General features: G+C 36.8%; 1 protein-coding gene across 4 annotated transcripts in view; it reads left to right on the top strand.

Annotated features, from left to right (window-relative positions):
- Nucleotides 1-18,331, top strand: part of LOC127881057 (uncharacterized) — a 101,013-nt gene that overhangs the window by 63,951 nt on the left and 18,731 nt on the right. For all 4 annotated transcript variants that reach the window (XM_052428654.1, XM_052428655.1, XM_052428656.1 and 1 more), the window contains 3 exons: nucleotides 1,052-1,203; nucleotides 9,205-9,253; nucleotides 15,651-15,803. In XM_052428654.1, coding sequence (XP_052284614.1) covers nucleotides 1,052-1,203; nucleotides 9,205-9,253; nucleotides 15,651-15,803 — 354 coding nt within the window. The remainder of the gene's footprint in view (nucleotides 1-1,051; nucleotides 1,204-9,204; nucleotides 9,254-15,650; nucleotides 15,804-18,331) is intronic.

The following is an 18,331-nucleotide window of genomic DNA, read 5'->3' as shown; positions in this document are numbered from 1 at the left end:
GATCCTGTTGAAGCGGTCTTGCTTTTTAACCGTCAATTCAAGATACTGATTAGTCATAAATGTCCAAATTGGGGATGAAGATGTGTGCAATTTGCTATTGTTCAACAGGTTTATACAAACTTTAAATCCCATATCAATTTGAAGTGCCAATTAATATTTGTGATGTTAACCCATCAATAGAAGTGCTTATGCTGATCATATTTATTGATAACGAACACTTCAAAGTGGTGATTTCATGGGTGTAGAGAACAGTGTTTAATCTTAACTAGGAAAACAATGTTTAAATTATGTTTAAGTACTGGTTTACCGGTATTTGAAATGTTATGTTATGTTTGAATAAATAGTGATTTCATAGTCTTTTATTTTCATTTCATCAATTATCAAGGATTTCAATTAGCATGAAAACCAGATTTCACATGACCCAGTTCTTAAAATGTTCAAGGGTCAAATAAAATTGTCAAGGGTCTGGTCAAAATACTTAAGTCTAGATACTTTGTTTCTAGATATTTGTTGATTACACTTCAAATGTTGCTTTGTTAGACTAAGTATATATTGCTTCACCATCAAACCTTTTTTGTAGTATAAAATACAACCAATGTTAGTTTCATGGTAACATTTGCATCAAAATGATGCCAGGCAGATAATATGGGGGAGTCAAAAGTGACAAAATTGCAAAATGCTTGCATCAAAAAGCAGGATTCTGCTTCATTTGAAATCCTTGATTATATAATATGGGATAAAAATGTCTGAACCACTTGTAAATTAATACATCAAGACAAAATCCAACTGATGAAAGAGTTGCGCTGTTTCAGTTTCATAATGACAGATAAAATAACAATTTGTTGTTGTTTTCTTTCCATTCATATGGTTGATGATTATTTATTAATAAAAACACATGTTGAAATGGTGTGGTTTTAGAATGTTCACATGCTCGAACAAACAGCCAGTTTAGAGGGGCTCAACTGTATGCAAATGTTTTACTTTCTGGGGAATATATGACTGGACATGTGCAATGTGATTTTGAACCCCATTTTCCATTTTGTTGTTCTAGGCCAAGCAGATCTGGTTCGCTGTTTCCAGTGCGGTATTGGCCTCAAGGACTGGAGTCCAGGGGATGAGCCTCTATTTGAGCATGTGAGACACTCGCCTAATTGTCCATTCCTGCAACAACTCCTTGGTGATGAACTCCTCGGAACTTACAGGGTAGGAACTGGATTCTCTGATTGTTTATTATACCCTCATTACCATTGGTAATGGGGGCTATATAGGAGTCACTTTGTCGGTCTGTCTGTCACGAAATTTCATCCGATCTTCACCAAACTTGGTCAGAAGTTGTATCTAGATAATGTCTAGGTCACATTTGAATATGGGTCATGCCGGGTCAAAAACTAGGTCATGGGGTCACTTATTGCGTTTTTAACCGAAAGTTTGTCCGGACCATAACTATGTCATTTATCATTAGATTTTAAAATGACTTGGTACAGGTGTTCACCATCATGGGACGGTGTGTCGTGTGAAAAAAGTATGTCGATATCTCAAAGGTCAAGGTCACTTATGGAGTTCAAAGGTCAAATGCTTGTCCCGGCCATAACTTTGTCATTTACTGTGAGATTTTAAAATAATTTGGCAAATTTTTTCAACATCATTGGACGGTGTGTCGCGCGAAAGAATTACGTCTATATCTTCAAGGTCAAGGTCACACTTCGAGTTCAAAGATCAAAAATGGCCATAAATGAGCTTGTCTGGGCCATAACTATGCCATTCATTGTGAGATTTTAAAATCATTTGGTACATTTGTTCACCATCATTGGACAGTGTGTCGCGCGAAAGAATTATGTCGATATCTCCAAGGTCAAGGACATTCTTTAAGTTCCAAGGTCAAAAATGGCCATTAATGAGCTTGTCCGGGCCATAACTTTATCGTTCATTGTGAGAATTTAAAATCATTTGGCACATTTGTTCACCATCATTGGACAGTGTGTCGGGCGAAAGAATTAGGTCGATATCTCCAAGGTCAAGGTCACACTTTGAGTTCAAAGGTAAAAAAAGGGCCATAAAAAGCTTGTCCGGGCCATAACTATGTCGTTCATTGTGAGATTTTAAAATCATTTGGCACATATGTTTACCATGATTGGACGGTGTGTCGCGCGAAAGAATTACGTCGATATCTCCAAGGTCAAGGTCACACTTTGAGTTCAAAGATCAAAAATGGCCATAAATGAGCGTGTCCAGGCCATAACTATGTCGTTCATTGTGAGATTTTAAAATCATTTGGCACATTTGTTCACAATCATTGGACGGTGTGTCGCCCGAAAGAATTATGATGATATCTCCAAGGTCAAGGTCACACTTTTAGTTCAAAGGTCAAAAAAGGAAATAAATGATTTTGTCTGGGCCATAACTATGTCATTCATTGTGGGATTTTAAAATGACTCAGTACATTAATTTTGTTCTCAGGCATTGGACGGTGTGTCGTGAAAGAATGCAAGAGTTCAAAGGTCAAAATGGTTATAAATGATATTGGCATAATAATTCATAAAAATCACCATAAATTAGATTCTCTTGTTTTGTGAAGACAGTATGCAAAATAGTCTGTGTCAGTGCGGCATGTGGGGGTATACGTCACGTCTGTGAAAAAGCTCTAGTTCTCTCTAAAGTTGGTGGCTAAACATCGTGATATTTATGCCCCCGAAGGAGGGCAGTGATCGCACTGTCTGTCTGTCTGTCTGTCTGTCCGTCACACTTTGAGTTTAGGTTCGAAAAATGCTCATAACTTCTATGTCGCTTCAGATGTAACCTTTATATTTGGTATGCATGTGTATATGGACAAGGCCTTTCCATACCCACACAAATTTTGACCCCCTTGACCTTGAACTTAGGGTCTGCATTTAGGTTTCGAAATCTGCGTTTAGGTTTCAAAAAAATGCTCATAACTTTTATCAAAGCGTTTTTCGGGGGCATATGTCATCTTATGGAGACAGCTCTTGTTTTGAGCTCATTTAACTCTTACTGTGCTGCTGCTTTCACCTCATTTGAACACAACATGCTCATGGTGAGCTCATATGATCGGCTGTTATTTGTCATCAAACATTTATCCTAAACCATTCGGTAGATTTTATCAAAACTTCACAGGAACCATTATTTGGGGCATATCAAAACAACTGTTAAAAATTCGTAATTGAAACCACAAGGCCAAAGACTTGAATATTTGGTGTGTGACTTTAGGTAGTGGTCCTCATACCATACCACAGGGGCCAAAAATAATCAGGTCCTTAGGGTCAAATGGTTAATATATACTTGTAAAACAAAATAACTTAGGTGAGCAATCTAGGCCCATCTTATATCTACTTATTCTGTTAATATAGTTGGGCTTCACAATTTTACGTAAACCCTTATTGGTTAAATAAGCCCTTATTTACACAAGTTTGGTCACTTGGTCTGATAGACAAGTAATTTTCAGTCATTTGTGAGCATATAGCAGGGTCTTTCCAATTTCCTTTGTAATCATAGCCATGTGGTAAGCAAAAAATGTTGCATTACTAAAGACATACAGGAAATCACTTTTGATAAAAAAAACAACATTACTCTGCAGGGAAAATCTAAGGTTATCTTTAAGAAAGAAACTATGATGGATATTTCCATAGTCTAGCGCAATGCAGGATTAATAGTTCGGTATTGTGGATTATGTAGACTGTTCAGTACTACATGCATATAATGGTGCCCATTTTAAATATGTGTTGCACTGTGGACTCAGACGTATTATTTCCCTAGACTGAGTAATTAGCTTTTAATGTGAACGTTAGCTCACGCTAAAGTAGAGAGGCAGTTTTGCAAATCAGTCTGCTTTAACTATGCTAGGGTAGACAACTGCAGCTAGTAACGATAATCATTGCCTGTTTATTCTTAACCACTGGTACACTATAGCAGACAGCATGCATAAAGTTTAAGAGCTTGTTCAACGATATTGGCCAGTCTAGTGTTTATAACAGCTTGTGCAACGACATTTGCCAGTTTATCATTGAAATCTGTACATATTGGCTGCTTTCAGTGAAAACGGGGCGTAATGCTGCATTAAAAGTCTGTCATGTTGGCAAAATTGTTGCTCAATAATTTAAAGAAAATAGATACAGTATTAGATACACATAACACAACATGAACATGATTATAGGCTTGTTATTTTTTAGCAAGGAAACAAAATTCTAAAGATGGTTGCCAGTGCATCAACCAATTGTGAAAAAAAGAGACATATTGTTGTTATTTCGTCTCTATACATAACATATATATGAGGATAAACAGTGCACACACATCTCGACATTTGCATTAAGACACACTCTTTATAAATTTGAAATGGGTTGTGTTCATTTCAAACATGCGATATAAAAAGCTATAACATAATTTTGAAAACTGAAGTGTGTCTAAGATTATGCAATAGCGAACACCTTCAGTGCCTTCAGCGCTTTGATTGAAAGTTGCTTCATATCAGAATATAATTTCCTTTCAACTATCAATAGAAACTTGATATACATTATTGTGTATTTGTTGCCACACAGTGCTATGTTGTTTTAACTAGATGTTATCTTTCAAGCAGTTATAAAGTTGAAAATACATTTAAAAATGTAAACACTAAACACCATTTAAAGTCCAGGCCATATATTGTTAGCTCACCTGTCACGAAGTGACATGGTGAGCTTATGTGACCGTGTGATGTCCGGCATCCGTTGTGCGCAGGGATCATATTTTCCGTCAACATCAATCGGTCTGGATTTAACTGGGGAAAATGTGTCCGAAAATTTATATCTGAAATCATGACAAATTATGTTAAAATATATACAATTGATTTTGCCATTCATGAAGGTGGTATAATAAAAGTACAAGTTAAATTCCCTTAGGCATTAAACGGTAAATACGAGTTTTCTCAATTGGTTTTATCATTTGCTATTTCATTGTTGTTTCGTGCACGGACTCAAGATGAGTCAATATACGCTCCGTGTTTCGTGTGCTGTTTTATCTGACTTTTTTCATCGTTGTCAATATTATTAATCTGTGTGATTTGATACCACGCATCTAAACTTCCGGTCGTGGTTATTCAACAACAAACAATAAAGTACACGAATTATTTCGATTCTAACACGATTTTTACTAAAACTTAATACAATGTATATTATTTTTCTTGTGTACTTGTGTGAAGTTCGGATCCGCCCGTAAAATAACTTTCGGCTGTTCTGTCGATCAGATCCGCGACTTTCATTAATTTATTGCCGGATTATTACCCTGGTGGAAAATGTATCGGCATGTTTTGTTTAGTTACAGCGCGTGCTTTTAGTGTATAAGGTCCGCCCACAATTATTGCAGAATATCCGATTTTCTTCTTTGTGTGCTAGGTATAAGCCATTGAAATTATCGATTGATATTGACACGGGTTATTCACGCATGACTAATACACAACCGCGTGAATCTTCGCTGCTTGGGGGTCATACTAGTCGGCTGACATGCAATAAACTGGTCCTGACCGGTTTAGAGACTGCAGCGAATGGTATATCACGCCTAATCGAGATAAGAATGTAAATAGGGGGTGTTAGCATGTTCACTGTGTAATCGATTTCATGACATGCAAATTTTAGCAAACAGAATAGGACCGACTGTTTGGGATTTTCAATCGGTCTTTCATGACCCCAATCGGTCTAGGACCGACAAAACCGAAAAAAATATGATCCCTGGTTGTGCGTGTGTGCGTCCGTCAACAATTTGTTTGTGTAGACAGTAGAGGTCACAGTTTTCATCCAATCTTTATGAAATTTGGTCAGAATGTTTATCTTGATGAAATCTGGGTTGGCATTGTATTTGGGTCATCTGGGGTCAAAAACTAGGTCACTAGGTCAAAAACTAGGACAAATAATAGAAAAACCTTGTGTAGACAAAAGAGGTCGCAGTTTTCATCCAATCTTTATGAAATTCGGTCAGAATGTTTATCTTGATGAAATCAGTTGGGATTGTATTTGGGTCATCTGGGGTCAAAAACTAGGTCACTAGGTCAAATAATAGAGAAACCGTCAACAATTTGTTTGTGTAGACAGTAGAGGTCACAGTTTTCATCCAATTTTTATGAAATTTGGTCAGAATGTTTATCTTGATGAAATCTGGGTTGGTTTGTATTTGGGTCATCTGGGGTCAAAAACTAGGTCACCAGGTAAAAAACTAGGTCAAATAATAGAAAAAACCTTGTGTGGACAATAGAGGTCGCAGTTTTCATCCAATCTTTATGAAATTTTGTCAGAATGTTTGTCTTGATCAAATCTGGGTTGGGATTGTATTTGGGTCATCTGGGGTTAAAAACTAGGTCACTTGGTCAAACAATAGAAAAACCTTGTGTAGACAATAGAGGTCACAGTTTTCATCCAATCTTTATAAAATTTGATCAGAATGTTTATCTTGATAAAATCTGGATTGGGATTGTATTTGGGTCATCTGGGGTCAGAAACTAGGTCACTAGGTCAAATCATAGAAAACCCTTGTGTAGACAATAGAGGTCACAGTTTTCATCAGCTCTTAATTAAATATTGTCAGAATGTTTGTCTTGTTAAAATCTGTGTTGGGTTTGAATTTCGGTCATATAGGGTTAAAAACTAGGTCACTAGGTCAAATTTAAAAAAACTACTTTTGCAGACAGAAGAGGTCACAGTTTTCATCCAAACTAAATTAAATTTGGCCAGAAGGTTAATTTTGATGAAATCTGGGTTGGGATTGTATTTGGGTCATCTGTGGTCAAAAACTAGGTCACTAGGTCAAATCATAGAAAAACCTTGTGTAGACAATAGAGGTCATAGTCTTCATCTGATCTTAATGAAGTATGATCAGAATGTTTATCTTGATTATATCTGATTTTGGATCGTATATGGGTCATCTGGGGTTAAAAATTAGGTCACCGGGCCAATTCTAGTTAAACCTTGTGTTGATGAAAGAGGTCACAGCTTTCATCACGTCTTAATGACATTTTGTCAGAATGTATTAATTAATGAAATCTTTCTTGGGATTGTAGTATATGGGTCTGATAGAATTTAAGTTGATGTAGAAAGTTTAGTCAGGTGAGCGATTCAGGGCGATTATGGCCCTCTTGTCCTTAACTGAAAATGCCTTCTTAACTATATAATTATTCAGTTATGTGACACGCACTTGAAAGTTCATATCCCGAAATTCCCAAAAGTATTTATAGTCCACAGGACATTCGGTCCTGTGGACATAAAAACTTGCAGGACCTGACTGGGATTCATATGACCAAAACATCATGTCAATGACTCAAATTTGTTGACATAATGATAATTGGAAAAATGAAATGGAAAATAAGCAACACAACACTGAACACTAACAAATCACAACACACTCATGGTATTCTAAAAGAAAATTTTCAAACCAAACATTAGCTAAATACAAAGCAATTTCTTAATTGAAAATTATTGTATATTTGTATGCAAATTGCTGTTGAATCAAAAGTTATCAGATACTGATCAGGGCTTTTTCTTTCTTTAGCAGGGCCTTATATAGGCCCATTACCCCAAGAGGCCCCTTCTCCCAACTTAATTTCTTTAAAATCATGCAAATTTCCAAACTGTCAAGTTTTTACCTTAGAAATATTTTCCCCCATTTTCAGTTTTTGTGTATATTTTACTCCTAAAATTGAAGGCCAGGCCTTTTCCCCACATTAAGAAAAAATGCACTCCTTATAGTTAAGTGACTGTGACATGGACTAAAGAATGTTAATAAATTTTTACACAAAAAATCACATTTATACTTGTTAGGAATCAATAAAGTACCTAAAACAACAGAACACAAGTTTTAATTACATGTAAACGCACAAAACAATTATCGGTATTACGAAAAATTCAGTGAAAACTATTTCTCTGTCGGTAAATTATATGACAACTCACAAATGTCAATAAACTGGCCACAAAGATATATAAATCAATTAAAATGCACTATTAAGCGTGATTGGGAACAAACTGTTAATGTCCCAATAACAATGATCTGAGTTGCAGAACGTGTTTTTGTTTAACCTTAAAAGCTATTTACACTTTTTACTCTGAAGTTTTCAGTGGGCATGCGCAGGAACATTTCATGAATGTTAACAAACAATACGACGCAATTGTTACTGCTCATATTCTTTGAAGAGCTCTTTTATTTTCAGATTTTAATTCTATGAAATAAATAAACTTCTGCTTTTTTTTACCAGACATTTGGACTGACAACATAGCATTTTCAATCAGACCTGCCTAAAAAAAGTCGGTCAGGTCGACGGTCCGGCACTTATGGGAATGACTGCATTTCATACAACATGTAGCAAAATTCAATGTTTTACCACACACTTACATCAGTAACACAGTTCAAACTTAGATAATTGCATAAGGAAAACAAACAAAAACAATATGTTATGATCCTATCTTTGTCATCTGAAATAAAACAATAATGGAAATTGTCCTATCCATAAAATAGACATAAGTACCTTTTAGATCATATGAAGAAGTGCTCTAAACACTTCTCAAACACTTTTTGTTGCTTTGCTTTCTTCATTGTTATCTTGTTTTAACTGGTTTAATCTGGTTTTCAGAATGTATATTTTAATCAACATGAAAGTGGAATTCCCAGAATTCAACTCCACAATCGCAGACGCTTTTAGGCAAATAATTATTAGTTATATTTACTAAGTTTTGAGGAAATATAGTGCGAGTTACATTGTGTATTTTACATGAAACAAATAAAAAATACTTGTTTAAAAGAGCCACTGTTTTACACCAGGGAGAAGTATAAAACATTAGAACAGTTGGATGTGCAATGCACAATTCCTAGTAGACTTAGCTTTTTATGTTGTTTTTGGCCTGTCTGTCTGTCACTGTCTGTCATTGTATGTGTGTGTCTGTCCAAAACTTTAACCTTGGTCATAACTTTTGCAATATTGAAGATAGCAACTTGATATTTGGCATGCATGTGTATCTCATTGAGCTGCACATTTTGAGTGGTGAAAGGTCAAGGTCATCCTTCAAGGTCAAAGGTCAAATATATGGCTTCAAAGCGGCGCAGTAGGGGGCATTGTGTTTCACAAACACAGCTCTTGCTATTATTGTGTCAAAAATGTAAATATGAACCAAGTATCCTCTTAAGCTGTTGTATTGCCCTGGTTTAATGAGACATACTGAGTACTTTTCTGTTCTGCAGGATAACTTGGCAGAGGCTCAACAAAGAAATGAAACTGCAACCTCTCATGGTAAGATTATCTTAGGCTTTTCACAAATTTATATCATTTGAATGATGTATTGTCAGAGTTAGGATATTCCCCACTGGCATATTATTTACGTGGAAAGAAGTAACATTAAATAGTTACATGTATTTATATATATAATTGTATAAAAAAGAAGCTTACTCTACATAAATGTTATTGCTGTTGTGGCATTTTGAGATATTTTGGTTTTCTTACTTATGGTAAAAGCTTTTTATGCCCCCGGTAGGGTGGCATATAGCAGTTGAACTGTCAGTCCGTCTGTCAGTGCATCCGTCCGAAAACTTTAACATTGGCCATAACTTTTGAAATATTGAGGCCAACATTTTTTAATAAATTGATTTACGGGAGCGCGGACCGTATTTTATGTCAAAATGAAATAAAAATAAAAGTATCTATCAGCAATTTTATTTTCATAAATTCCGCCGACAGTGTTTAAGTCCTGCGTGAAAAAATAAAACTGTCGACGACAAAAATTAAAATATATATTCACAAGCGTTTTATCAGATCCGTATTTTTACTATCGACAAATTTCATTGTCTGTTTAAAATAGAATAAACCAATCGTATTTATGTTAAAGTAAAAGCTTTGTTTGGGCATGCAAAAATGGCGTGCTCGAAAGTTTGGGTTGACAACAATAATAATGAACAGCGTCCGCATTATTTCAAAATAGAAATTGTCGCAAATTACATGGTCAAGTCAAACATTAAGAATATTGAATTAAATGCGTATCTCGTATTAGATGGACATATTATACAGTTTTACGTAAAGATGCGCACCTGTCGATTACATCATTTTAACACGATGGCGGACCATACAGAACAAATAAATTGTGACTCTCTGCAAAAATGGCAAATAACGATCAAATAAACGATGGAGATCATACATTTAGAAGGGATTACTGAAATGCAAATTTAAACATGTGATAACGAACGATGCTAAAAACGTTTTCGATGCCGACAACATATTCATTAGTAATCTATTCAGTGGATATATGTAACGGAAACAAGTGTTTACATTCAGTTTACTCGCAAAGTTAAAACATCTGGCAGGATTATCGTTAAAAAATTGGATAAAGCAAACATGGTTTCATTTATATGTTAGTGGATCTGTTTATAATCAGATTCATATGCATATATTGCTTTATTATGTTTGTCATGCTCTACAGTTTACTGAAACAGCATGGAACTTTAATGGAAGACAAAGCAAGATAAATATATTAATATTAAATAAAGTTAGTTAAATACATCAATTACCATTAAATGTGCTTGTCTATATTTTTATGTTTTTCCCTTAACTGCCTCTAACGTGATTAAATGTTATTCTCAAAACCAGGTATCCAGAGAACGTTTTTTTTGCCCTTTTAAGCTCACCTGAGCACAATGTGCTCATGGTGAGCTTTTGTGATCGCTTTTTGTCAATCGTGCGTCGTGCGTTGTGCGGCGTCAACATTTGCCTTGTTAACTCTCTAAAGGCCACATTTATTTCCAATCTTCATGAAATTTGGTCAGAAGATTGGTCTCAATGATATCTTGGATGAGTTCGAAAATGGTAACGTTTGCTTGAAAAACATGGCTGCCAAGGGGCGGGGCATTTTTCCTTATATGGCTATAGTAAAATCTTGTTAAATCTCTAGAGGCCACATTTATTGTCCGATCTTTATGAAACTTGGTCAGAAGATTCATCCCAATAATATCTTGGACGAGTTCGAAAATGACGATGGTTGGTTGAAAAACATGGCCCCCAGGGAGCGGGGCATTTTTCCTTATATGGCTATAGTAAAACCTTGTTTACACTCAAGAGGCCACATTTATTGTCCAATCTTCATGGAATTTGGTCAGAAGATTGGTCTCAATGATATCTTCGATGAGTTCGAAAATGGTAACGTTTGCTTGAAAAACATGGCTGCCAAGGGGTGGGGCATTTTTAACCAGGTATCCGAAGGAAAAAACTGGTTATTAGATTGGTGAATGCAGGCGGGCTGGCGGGCGGGCGGAACAAGCTTGTCCGGGCCATAACTATGTCGTTCATTGTCAGATTTTAAAATCATTTGGCACATTTGTTCACCATCATTGGACGGTGTGTCGCGCGAAATAATTACGTCGATATCTCCAAGGTCAAGGTCACACTTTGAGTTCAAAGGTCAAAAATGGCCATAAATGAGCTTGTCCTGGCCATAACTATGTCATTCATTGTGAGATTTTAAAATCATTTGGCACATTTGTTCACCATCATGGGACGGTGTGTCGCACGAAAGAATCACGTCAATAACTCCAATGTCAAGGTCGCCACGACTAAAAATAGATTTTTTTTAAAAACAAACTTACAAAGGGGGTTAATTTTGTTTGTTCATTTCAAAAGTTCAGTTTGAGTTTTCTCCCTTTATCAGATTTTTTTTCACAATGAAAACCTGGTTTTGTGACAATTTTGTCCCTTGTTCCTTATATGGCTATATACATGTATGGCTATAGTAAAATCTTGTTAACTCTCTAGAGGCCACATTTATTGTCTGATCTTCATGAAACTTGGTCAGAAGATTCATCCCAATAATATCTTGAACGAGTTCGAAAATGATGCCAGTTGGTTGAAAAACATGGCCGCCAGGGGGCGGGGCATTTTTCCTTATATGGCTGTAGTAAAACCTTGTTAACACTCTAGAGGCCACATTTATTGTCCAATCTTCATGAAATTTGGTCAGTAGATCGGTCTCAATGATATCTTGGATGAGTTCGAAAATGAAAACGTTTGCTTGAAAAACATGGCTGCCAAGGGGTGGGGCATTTTTCCTTATATGGCTATATACATGTATGGCTGTAGTAAAATCTTGTTAACTCTCTAGAGGCCACATTTATTGTCTGATCTTCATGAAACTTGGTCAGAAGATTCATCCCAATAATATCTTGAACGAGTTCGAAAATGATGCCAGTTGGTTGAAAAACATGGCCGCCAGGGGGCGGGGCATTTTTTCTTATATGGCTGTAGTAAAACCTTGTTAACACTCTAGAGGCCACATTTATTGTCCAATCTTCATGAAATTTGGTCAGTAGATTGGTCTCAATGATATCTTGGATGAGTTCGAAAGTGGAAACGTTTGCTTGAAAAACATGGCTGCCAAGGGGCGGGGCATTTTTCCTTATATGGCTATAGTAAAATGTTGTTAACTCTCTAGAGGCCACATTTATTGTCCGATCTTCATGAAACTTGGTCAGAAGATTCATCCCAATACTATCTTGGACGAGGTCGAAAATGATGCCGGTTTGTTGAAAAACATTGCCGCCAGGGGGCGGGGCATTTTTCCTTATATGACTATTGTAAAACCTTGTTAACACTCTAGAGGCTACATTTATTTTCCAATCTTCATGAAATTTGCGCAGAAGATTTGTCCCAATGATATCTTGGATGAGTTCAAAAATGGTAACCTTTGCTTGAAAAACATGGCTGCCAAGGGGCGGGGCATTTTTTCTTATATGGCTATAGTAAAATCTTGTTAACACTCTAGAGGCCACATTTATTGTCCAATCTACATGAAACGTGGTCAGAAGATTCATCCCAATAATATCTTGGACGAGTTCGAAAATGATGCCGGTTGGTAGAAAAACATGGCTGCCAGGGGGTGGGGCATTTTTCCTTATATGGCTATTGTAAAACCTTGTTAACACTCTAGAGGCCACATTTATTTTCCAATCTTCATGAAATTTGCTCAGAACATTTGTCTCAATGATATCTTGAATGATTTAAAAAATGGTAACCTTTGCTAGAAAACATGGCTGCCATGGGGCCCGGCATTTTTCCTTATATGGCTATATATGGCTATAGTAAAATCTTGTTAAAACTCTAGAAGCCACATTTATTGTCCAATCTTCATGAAACTTGGTCAGAAGATTCATCCCAATAATATCTTGGACGAGTTTGAAAATGATGCCAGTTGGTTGAAAAACATGGCCGCCAGGGGGCGGGGCATTTTTCCTTATATGGCTATAGTAAAACCTTGTTAACACTCTAGAGGCCACATTTATTTTCCAATCTTCATGAAACTTGGTCAGAAGATTTGTCCCAATATTATCTTTCTATCTCAGGTGAGCGACTTTGGGCCTTTCAGGCCCTCTTGTTTGCATAAACTGTGCGTTAAAATGCCTTTTTGAAAAGTAATACACCATGCCCCTTTGCCCTCCTGGGAAAAACACTAATATGGTGTTATACTGTTAAGCGTTCCTCAGATTATAACAGTCTAGTCAGAAACATACATAATTATAGTGTTCTACTGTTGTGTTTATGTAAATGACATTTTAGGTTCTTTTCAATTTGACAGTTTAAAGTTGTCTTGTGTTGGACTCTTTTTTTTCATGAATGCTACTAGTATTCAACATTGATTTCTACTCAAGAAAGGTTTATTAAGCAGGACATAAAACAATAAAACAAAAAAGTGCCAGATTACACTTTATTAGATAAAAAACAAACACTGAGTGATTTCTTTTAATAATGTTTTAATGTACAATTTTTTATTCAATAGCAGACAATGAAGACATTCCACAAGAATTAAGATTAAAAAGAAATGTCTTGAAAAATGCATTAATAACACTATTTCTATTGCTTTTAGTGACTTACTGTTTTCATAAATAAGATATATAGTAAAAAAAGTAACGTAAAAAGTTGGTTTATAAAAATAATAAAAAAAGGACAAGTTTAAACTTGTATTTTATTATTTTTTTGTCGACTCAGTGATTTTTTTTCTTTTCTTTTTATTTCGACCCCCCCCCCCCCCCCCCCCCGACCCAATTTTTATTTAAAAAAATCCCGTAAATCAATTTATTAAAAAATGTTGGCCTGAAGATAGCAACTTGATATTTGGCATACATGTGTATCTCCTGGAGCTGCACATTTTGAGTGGTGAAAAGTCAAGGTCATCCTTCAAGGTCAAAGGTCAAGAAACAAAATCCAAAGGAAGTAACAAGCTTTAAAGGGAGATAATTTCTATTTTATATCATTTGGCAGGTACAGATCATTTTCACAAGGGAAGTAATATTTATTAAAGGGATATAATAAAAAAAAAAGTTTATTTCAAAGTGGCGCAGTAGGGGGCATTGTGTTTCTGACAAACACATCTCTTGTTCTCTTTGTTTTTAAATTTAGACCTGATTCCGTTTTGCGGGATGCCATCCAAAGTATAGCTGTATTTTAATCCAGGAAAAAGTAGTCCGTTCGTTAGTTTGTTTGTTGGTTGGTTGGTTGGGTTGGATGATTGGTTGGTGGTGTGGTTGGTTCCCAATAAAATGTTATAAGTTTATTGTCCACACTTTTGTTACATTTTTAGCGAGGCTGTTTTCGGAGAAAACCCGAGGTATTGTCATAGCCTGCTCGCCGTCCGGCGTCGTGCTAAAACCTTTACATTGGCTCTAAAATCAAAGTGCTTCCACCTACAACTTTGAAACTTCATATGTAGATGTACCTTGATGAGTTCTTCATGCGGCACCCTTTTTGGGTCACTAGGTCAAAGGTCAAGGTCACTGTGACCTAAAAAAAATAATCTTACAAGCTATCGCAGCCGAGCGTGGCAACCGTTATGCGGTGCTCTTGTTAAGAGATTGAACTGAAACCTGAACTATGTCTTCACTGAAGTGTAGATGTACAAGCCACCTATTTCAACTCCAGTGATTCACATGTTCCTTAGTTACATGACCTGGAACTTAGCCAATTTTATGTATTCAACACTCTTAGACTAGGTCTTAACATTGAGACTACAGACCCAAGAGGCTTTGTATGAATTAAGTTATCCAACATGGTATATTCCTTTGCCAGGTCTTAAAGGGGCCTTTTCACAGATTTTGGCATTTTTTAACTTATTCATTAAATGCTTTATATCGATAAATGTAAACATTGGATCGTAAAAGCTCCAGTAAAAAATCAAGAATAAAATTAAAAAAAGGAAAAGAACATTGCCCGGACCAGGTTTCGAACCAGTGACCCCTGGTGTCCTGCCAGAGTCCTGAAGTAAAAACGCTTTAGCCTACTGAGCTATTCCGCCAAGTACACATACTTGACGTATTTTATACCTTATATAAGCAATCTTCGTAGTTTCACAAAATTTAACGACAAAAACAGAACTCTCCAAATTATTCAATCGTTTCGCGTTGCAACGCTTTATAATTTTTAGGTTTTAAAATCGTCAAAAGATGCATATAATGGCTATATTAGACCATGGTAAATGTCCAGTATTACTGTTTCCTCACAAATATCATAACTAAAACGAAAATTTGCGAATCTGAAACAACTTTTTTCAATTTTGTCAATTTACCAAAGCGTGAAAAGATCCCTTTAACATCCAGGCTACAGACCCAAGATGCTTTGTATGAATTAAGTTATCCAACATGGTTTATTCCTTTGCCAGGTCTTAACATCCAGGCTCCACAGACGCGAGCAAGGATTGTGCGACACCCTGACCGGGCTACCATGAGACAGAGATTGGACACGTTTACTGGGTGGCCACACACCAATGGTCAGCCCCCACAGAGACTGGCAGAGGCTGGACTCTTCTACACAGGTAAGAACTTGCAAAGGTTCTCTTTGAACAACAGGTAAAATATTTTAACACTCAAGAAGTCATGCTTTTTAGCTCACCTGATTGCTCAGGTGAGCTTTTGTGACCGGTCTTTGTCCGTCGTATGTCCGTCCGTCCGTTAATATTTGCTAGTAAATACTCTAGGGGCCACATTTCTTGTCCCATATTCATGAAACTTGGTCAGAAGCTTTGTCCCAATGAAATCTCGGCCGAGTTCGAAACTGGGTTGTGCCTGGTCAAAAACTAGGTCACTAGGTCAAAAAAAAGAAAAACCTTGTAAACACTTTAGAAGTCACATTTCATGCCCAATCTTCATGTAACTTTGTCAAAATGTTTGTCTTAATGATATCTTGGTTGAGTTCAAAAGTGGTTCCGATCCGTTAAAAAAACATGGCCGCCAGTGGGCGGGGCAGTTTTCCTTATTTGGCTATAGAGAAACCTTGTGAACACTCTAGAAGTCACAATTTTTGCCCAATCATCATGAAAGTTGGTCAAAACATTGGTTCAATTGATGTCTCGGACGAGTTTGAAAATGGTCGAGATCGGTGAAAAAACATGGCCGCCAGTGGGCGGGGCATTTTCTCTATATGTATAAAGTGGCAGTTTTCCCTATTTGGCTTTAGAGAAACCTTGTAAACACTCAAGAAGGCACAATTTTTGCCCAATCATCATGAAAGTTGTTAAAAACATTGGTTTTATTGATATCTCAGCGAGTTTGAAAATGGTCGGGATCGGTGAAAAACATGGCCACCAGTGGGCGGGGCATTTTTCTCTATATGTATATAGTGAAAACATGTGAACACAGTAGAAGTCACATTTTTGGCCCAATTTTCATGAAACTTGCTCAGAACATTTGTTTCCTTGATATGAGAGTTGAGTTCAAAAATGGTTCCAGTCAGTTGAATAACATGGCTGCTGGGAGGGGGGCAGTTTTCTCATTATGCCCCCCCCCCCTTTCGAAGAAGAGGGGGTATATTGTTTTGCTCATGTCAGTCCGTCCGTCCACCAGATGGTTTCCGGATGATAACTTAAGAGCGCTTATGCCAAGGATCATGAAACTTCATAGGTACATTCATCATGACTCGCAGATGACTCCTATTGATTTTCAGGTCACTAGGTTAAAGGTCAAGGTCACGATGACCCGAAATAGTTAAATGGTTTCCCGATGATAGCTCAAGAACACTTATCTAGGATCATGAAACTTCATAGATACATTGATCATGACTCGCAGATGACCCCTATTGATTTTCAGGTCACTAGGTCAAAGGTCAAGGTCACGGTGACCCAAAGCAGTAAAATGGTTTCCGGATGATAACTCAAGAACGCTTATGCCTAGGATCATGAAACTTCATAGATACACTGATCATGTCTTGCAGATAACCCCTATTGATTTTCAGGTCAATAGGTCAAAGGTCAAGGTCACGATGACCCGAAATAGTAAAATGGTTTCCGGATGATAACTCAAGAACGCTTAGGCCTAGGATCATGAAACTTCATAGGTACATTGATCATAACTCGTAGATGACCCCTATTGATTTTCAGGTCACTAGGTCAAAGGTCATGGTCACGATGACCCGAAATAGTAAAATGGTTTCCGGATGATAACTCAAGAACGCTTAGGCCTAGGATCATGAAACTTCATAGGTACATTGATCATGACTCGTAGATGACCTCTATTGACTTTCAGGTCACTAGGTTAAAGGTCAAGGTCACTGTAACCCGAAATAGTAAAATGATTTCCAGATGATAACTCAAGAACGTTTATGCCTAGGATCATGAAACTTCATAGGTACATTGATCATGACTCGAAAATGACCCCTATTGATTTTCAGGTCACTAGGTCAAAGGTCACGGTGACCTGAAATAGAAAAATGGTTTCTGGATGATAACTCAAGAACGCTTATGCCTAGGATCATGAAACTTCAAAGGTACAATGATCATGACTCGCAGATGACCCCTATTGATTTTCAGGTCACTAGGTCAAAGGTCAAGGTCACGGTGACCTGAAATAGTAAAATGGTTTCTGGATGATAACTCAAGAACGCTTATGCCTAGGTTCATGAAACTTCATAGGTATATTGATCATGACTCGCAGATGACCCCTATTGATTATCAGGTCACTAGGTCAAAGGTCAAGGTCACAGTGCCAAAAAACGTATTCACACAATGGCTGTCAAGGTCACAGTGACTCAACTTAGACAAATGGTTTCCGGATGATAACTCAAGAATGCTTACGCCTAGGATCATGAAACTTCATAGGTACATTGATCATTACTCGCAGATGAAATAATGATGAAACTTTACCAGGATGTTTGTCTGGACAATATCTAGGTCAAGTTTGACATTTGGTAAAGATTAAATGAACCGACTTCTCTCAGGTGAGCGAACTAGGGCAAGATGGCCCTCTTGTTTAATTTTACTGTTGTAATTCCTACTCCTTCAACTGAGTTACACCAGGGTTTTTTACCAAGAATATTGTACAAGTTGTTGGAAAGTTGTAAATACATGTA

Source organism: Dreissena polymorpha, chromosome 5 (assembly GCF_020536995.1).
Source record: "Dreissena polymorpha isolate Duluth1 chromosome 5, UMN_Dpol_1.0, whole genome shotgun sequence".
NCBI classification, from domain to species: Eukaryota; Metazoa; Mollusca; class Bivalvia; order Myida; family Dreissenidae; genus Dreissena; species Dreissena polymorpha.
This window is presented reverse-complemented; position numbering and strand designations above follow the sequence as displayed.